Below are 6,612 nucleotides of genomic sequence, written 5' to 3'. Positions count from 1 at the left end.
GGGAGGAAGGAAAGAGTTTTTATGCCCTTTACACTGTTTCCTTCATAAGCTTTTTTGTCATATAGGCACTGGGAAGGTAGACGTCAGCCTAGTTCATGTAAAATCATTCCAAAACTTGAATTTAGAAAGATCTGAATTAATGAAGTTTTCTTGAATTTATAAAATGTCAGTGATATTTAAGTTATCACTTAAATATCAAAATATCAAAATATTAAAATATTAAATGTAAGTTAAAAGACAAATCTCAAAGTAAGCTTTCAGTTCTTCTAGAATATAATGTGAAATGATGGCTGTGCCTCAAAGGCTGATCAGTGAATATTGCTATATTAACAGCTATTTCCTTGGCTTTCACCTCATGCTGTGGTTTTGGCTCTCTCCAAAATACTTTGGTGCACCTATGCAAAGGCTCTTTGGAGACAGTAATGATACTTGTCTGAGTACACAGATAAAATATTCTCAGGAAAATTAACAGCCTTGGTTATGATTTGGTGATGTTCTTGCAAGAGAGAGGTGCAACTGAGAGAGAGGTGCTTTAAAATTTCAACCACAATGTCAGATTCATACCATTCTTTGTATTCCCACTATTACTTTCTCTAAGATCTGATTATTAGTTTAGCCCGATGGTCTTTTTGTTTCTATCATAGCTACAGCATTGAAAAAGGCTCCCAATCTGAAATGGTGACCACAGATAAAATTTCAATTAAGAACCATTCTGGGATGATGAGGATAGCAGTGTGTGGCTATGGGTATGGTTTATTTTTGAGGCTTCTCCATGAATCACAAACACTTGAGTTGATTTATTGTCTCAGCATTTATGGGGTCACTGTATTCACTACTGGAGTGAAGGATGTGAGAATGTTACAATGAAGGGAACCAAGTTCCAGATGGGTTAATTGACTTCCCTATCGTTTCATGGCTAGTGTTAGAACCATGGTTAGATCCCAGGTCTTCTGGAGCCTGGTGATGAGCTATTGAAATGAGATTGCCATGGCATAGACACTGGGGCAGATGAATGAAATGGGATACCATAGGGGGGAAAAAAAAAAAAGGAGGAAATCATGACTCAAACTATTGGGAGAATACAGAAGAGCAAGCATATTTTATTATATTTCATGTGTAACTTATGAAAGCAGCACATCATACATAATCCAACCATTCTTTTAAACAAATACAGCAGCAGCTACAATAAAATAGACTTTTATATCAGATGGCTCCTAAATATAAATTAATGGCTTCACCTAGTGTTTAACTGCAGAAAAGAATGATAGATCCCAAGGCTGGATGAATACATCAGCTGTGTTGGAAATTATGAGATCTAATACAGTGTATGCAAAACAACTCAAAATATCAAGGATATTTCTGACCCTCTTATATTTTTGTCTTGTACCCTGACTTTGAAATCAACACCCAAATAAGATGAGAATTCAGAGGATTGAAGTCTTTTTCCCCTCATGAAAAGACGATGAAGGAAAATTATTTATGAATAGATTAATAGTTTAGTTTTTAAGCAACAACAACTTTATCATCATTTTCAAATATCCCTGTCCAAAATGCCTTTCAGTAGGAAACAGTGCAAGATTTTTTACGTATTTCTAAAATACATATTTTAAAATATATTTAAAACTTGAAAATATAAACTTTAGGCAATACCATTTGGTTACTATATTTTGAACTTGAATCTTAATGATATTTCTCATGGTTTTTTGCTCAAAAATTGAATTGAATTTGATTATTTCTTCTTCAAATATTTTTTGAAATGTAACATACTTACTGAAAAATACATGTAAGCATTTAAGAACTGAACACTCCTATGTAAACAACATAAAGATCATGTAACAAAACTTGACCAGCATCCTACAACTCCCAGACCTGAATGCCTTTCTAATCACAATTTCCCTAAAGTAACCATAAACCTGACATTTAACATCATAAATTAGTTCTGCCTGTTTTTGTACTTAATGTAAACAAATTCTTACTGCATTCTACTCATTTGTGTTTAGGTATTTTACTCAACATTATATTAGTGATACTCATCCATTTGGTTTCAAATGATTGTAAGTCCTACTCATTCACACTGATGTATAATGTAGTATTGTGAGATTAAATTTTAATACTACCTGTGTTTAAAGTAGATGTATTAATTTGCAACCAGCCAGCAATGTATGAGAGTTTAAGTGGCTATGCATGCTTCCCCAAACTTGGTATTTTTCATTTTTTTATTTTAGCATTCTGTTGTACAAGCTTTGATTTTTAAATTGACTATATAAACCTCTGGCAAACTCATACCAAACAAAAGTATTTGTTGAAGAAAACTGTGTGCTGGGGGTGGAAAGGGGCAATCTCTCATAAAGTGGAATGCTTCAACATCAACAAGTCCAAAGAAGAAATGCAGTTTGAATAATGTAAGCAGAAATGTCTCAGCACAGACAAGTATTTTGTTTAAAATACTTATTTATTTTCAGAAAAGCATTTCCTTTGGAATGAAGAGAGATGCATATAGGATAGAAATTTATGGAATCTGAAAACTGACATTTTAAGATGGAGGGAGTTGTGGGATTGAAGAAAACACTAAGGGCTTTGTTTTTATTAATGATTGAGATTTCCATAGAAATAACACAAGGCAATGGTTGATTTGTATTTTTTGTTTTTTTGTTTTTACTGTTGCAGGGTCTCCATTTTGGTGCCTACTGGATATTGTTCCCATAAAGAATGAAAAGGAGATGTAGTACTTTTCTGGCCTCATTCAAAGATATAACAGATACAAAAGTGAAGATTACTCCAGAAGATAAAAAAGAAGGTTTGTACCGTTTTCAGAAAACATTGACAGATGGAGTAACATTTTGAAATTGTTTACTTAAAAACTCTTGGAGAAAAAAATGCATTTTTAATAACAGCAACTGATAAATATTCATAACTGTTAGCAGTCAGTATTTGGTGCATATTCCAAAATCACAGAGACTCACATGCATTTCCATTCTATCATCTTTATAATAAAGACTCACTTGACAGGAACTAAAAGTCCATATTCCTATGTTAATAGGATGAGGATGAGAAAACAGTTTATCACAATATAAGGATTAACACCACTTCATTGTATTAGTCAAAAATTAATGGATGGGATAAGTAACGTTAGGAGGATGTGATTAAAAATACATCTCTCCATTTCCTCTAGATTGCTGTAGCTCAAACTTAGATGTGCAAAGTGTAGTTATGTACAAAGGTAAGAAGTCTAGCTTAGTGGTTGTTAGAATAGAATGTTGCAAACAAATGTGAATCCTGTACCTTATCGTATATAAAAATATAATACTTTGTTTTAAGACATAAACAAGCTTTTCAGTTGTCTTTAAAGGAGTCTAAGAATTTGTGTTGTTTACCTTGTATCTTCTGATTATAATTTATTTAGAAATTCTTCACATTTTATATAAGCTGACATAAGTTAACACTGAAACCTGCTGATATTATTTGTTTTAAACAGCAGTAGGATTCTAGTCACCAGAGAAAAAGCAATTATCCTTTGTGGATTTCCTATGTAGTAAGTTCTTTTTTAGAATCAGCTACTTGACATTTCAACAGCTATGTCTTTTTAAGAATGGACTCTTTTATTCCAGTTCTTTTTAAAAATGTGTGTGATTGTTTTCAATACATTGTGTCTCTTGAAATGACAACCCAAATGAACAGACATCATAGTTTGGTGCTCTCACTTCCAGCATTTGAAAGCCTTGCAAATGCATGTCTGTTTTGTTGTATATTGGCATGACTAAATTCTGTGGTTTATTTTACATATGCAAGGGAAGAGACATCTTAAAATTAAAGTTACTTGAATTTTAGAGCAAGTGTAGTACCTGTCCAATGTAAGTTCCACAAAGTATGGAAATTGGTATGTACAGTTTTTGCTTTTAATATTTTCTTTGTAAGATAGAAACACAAAGGGTAAGGATCCTTTGAATAAAATTATTCAAACATATAAATATATATTGATATTATGTACATTCACAAATATGTGTGGATAAATAGAAATATAACACAATCCTTAGAAAGAAATACATGACTTTTTTTTTTGCTTGAAAGAAGGTAGTTTTATAAACCTTTAACTGACTTGTTTTGAATATGAGGACCATGCCTAATGGTATTATACAAATTCCTTAATTATCTTTGTCTTATGTTCCTTATGTCTCTTGATAGGGGAGAAATCCCCATCTTGGTGGACTGCAATGAATAAAAGCGGTGAAGTATACTTTTCATTTGGAGTTTGAGAGAGCTCAATAAAATACTCACTTTTGCCATCCACATTCTGAATCAACTGAAAAGAAAAATGAGAAATGAGTAGATTGGAAACCAAATGTCACCTTTATTTCTGATGACACTAATAAAGGAAAACATGAAATATCTATACCTCCAAGTGGGCTTCCTTCTAGTGAGCTCTAGTTTTAGGCAAAGTTGCCCCTCAGTCACAAAGCTGGACTGAGGCCAAAGCAGAGCCTCTCACTATGTAACTTAATGTCTGGAGAACCAGAGCAGAATAGTTGGTCCCTAAAGAGAGGGAAGACAAAGGGGCTATCCTATACACGTCCATATCACCTTCCCAACTTAATCGAATTGTATTCTTCTTCTTTCCCTTGAAATAGCTAAGTTAAGGAGCAGAGAGAGACTAACATGTCACACTAATAGAGCTGCTTGCACTTGAAAGATTACATCTGTCGTTTGGAAGTGAAGGACATCCATTTGAACACTGTCAACCAGTAACAAACTTATCCAAAGTTCTATCTTAAAAATGAGTTTTGGCCGGGCGCGGTGGCTCACGCCTATAATCCCAGCTCTCAGGGAGGCAGAGGCGGGAGGATAGCTTGAGCCCAGGAGTTCGAGACCTGCCTGGGTAATACAGCGAGACCCCGTTCTCCACAAAAGGAAAAAAAAAAAAAAAAAATAAGTTTTACATTTGTATTTAAATACATATATTAAATTGTGCTCAATAATATTCTCATTTTGTTTAGGGAACATGTGCAATGTAAAGACCATCTCTTGCAAGATTTAAATAAAAAATAGCAAAACACTTTTAACATTAATTATATTATGCAAAATATGATTTAATTTTTTGAAATATTTGTTAGTAAGTCCCTAGATATTTTTATCTCAACATTATCTCATATGAAAATATTACTTCTAATATATGCTGAACATTCAAGAACAGTTTTTTCTATTGCTACCTTATTATAAATGTCCCATAAAAGTATGTAGTATTTTTAGAAAGACAGAGTAACTATTGTAAGTAACCACGGCTATAAAATGGTAATTTAAAAATAACCAACAATCTGGGAGGCCAAGACAAGAGGACTGCTTGAGACCGGAAGTTTGATAGCAGCTTGGGCAGCATAGGAAGACTCTGTCTTTACCAAAAATAAAAAATAATAAAGAATAAATTAAAAATCACCCGGGTCATGGTGGTGCACACTTGTAGTCCCAGCTATTTGGGAGGTTGAGGTGGGAGGATTGCTTGAGCCCAGGAGGTGAATGCTGCAGTGACTGGTGATCACACTCCTGCACTGTAGCCTGGGTGACAGAGTGAGATCCTGTCTCAAAAGAAAAAAAAAAAAAGAAAAGAAAAGAAAATATTTTATCTGCACTTAATGGAGTAAAACACATTGAAATTCAGCAATTGATGGCATGTCTTGCAGGAAAGGCATACTTAACATATGATATTTTTAAAACTTCCAAATAAGTGTTTGATTATTAAAATGTCACCATGTAACTGTAGCAGTATTGTGTCATAACATTAAAAAAACTAAACGAGTGCATGACATGACCCAGTGTTACATCTTCTGCAAATGCATCACTGAAGTTCATCTAAGTTGTAGAAATAAGGTTCATGTTAATTAAATTAATTAATACTGAGGTTCGTATGATGGGTTTCATTTAAGAGATATAAATGGCATGGACTTCTATTAAAAGTACTTTAATTATTTATCTATGTTTTGAGGGAGTTTATTTAAATGAGGAAGAACCTGTTTTATAGAAGAGGCTAACAAGGTGTGGAATATAATGTAGGCCTTTTGTCAATGAACAGCATTAGTAGAAGATGAGCACAAAATTCAAACTACTATTTGTATGTACAGTAGCTTTCAGCTGGTGCATCTGCTGGTGTGTGTGTGTGTGTGTGTGTGAGAGAGAGAGAGAGAGAGAGAGAGAGAGAGAGAGAGAGAGAGAGAGAGGAGGGAGAGAGAGAGTGCGCGAGCCTTCACAGAAATCTGATGATTTTTGTCACCTTTAAAACTACCTTCCTTTTTGGCACATATTTTACTTCTATTCCAAAAATAATGTGTACACCACTTACTTCTATGTTCATGTCAAGTGTTACTTATGGAGTGAATTTAATACGAGGCCCTGTTTATGTCTTTCTGTATCAGTTAGACATACTTTGATATAAAATTTGGATTTATATGTCAATCAGCTTGGCAATTGAGGTTCTTTTGTTGCTGATCAAAAATCCTGGCTGGCAGTTAAATATGTCCTTTTTATTAAAAAAAAGGAAAGGAAGGAAGGAAGGAAGGAAGGAAGGAAGGAAGGAAGGAAAGAGAGAGAGAGAAAGAAAGAAAGAAAGAAAGAAAGAAAGAAAGA

General features: G+C 33.7%; 1 protein-coding gene across 1 annotated transcript in view; it reads left to right on the top strand.

Moving 5' to 3' along the window:
* The window catches only part of KCNH8 (potassium voltage-gated channel subfamily H member 8), a 401,018-nt gene that overhangs the window by 139,853 nt on the left and 254,553 nt on the right, over positions 1–6,612 (top strand). The window contains 2 exon segments of the mRNA XM_017891320.1: positions 2,668–2,716; positions 2,718–2,797. Of these exon segments, the coding sequence (XP_017746809.1) occupies positions 2,668–2,716; positions 2,718–2,797 (129 nt within the window).

The sequence above is a fragment of the Rhinopithecus bieti genome, unplaced genomic scaffold, assembly GCF_001698545.2.
Source record: "Rhinopithecus bieti isolate Rb0 unplaced genomic scaffold, ASM169854v2 scaffold_20170, whole genome shotgun sequence".
Taxonomy (NCBI): Eukaryota; Metazoa; Chordata; class Mammalia; order Primates; family Cercopithecidae; genus Rhinopithecus; species Rhinopithecus bieti.
The sequence above is the reverse complement of the archived record's forward strand: the minus strand, read 5'-3'. Positions and strand labels throughout refer to the sequence as shown.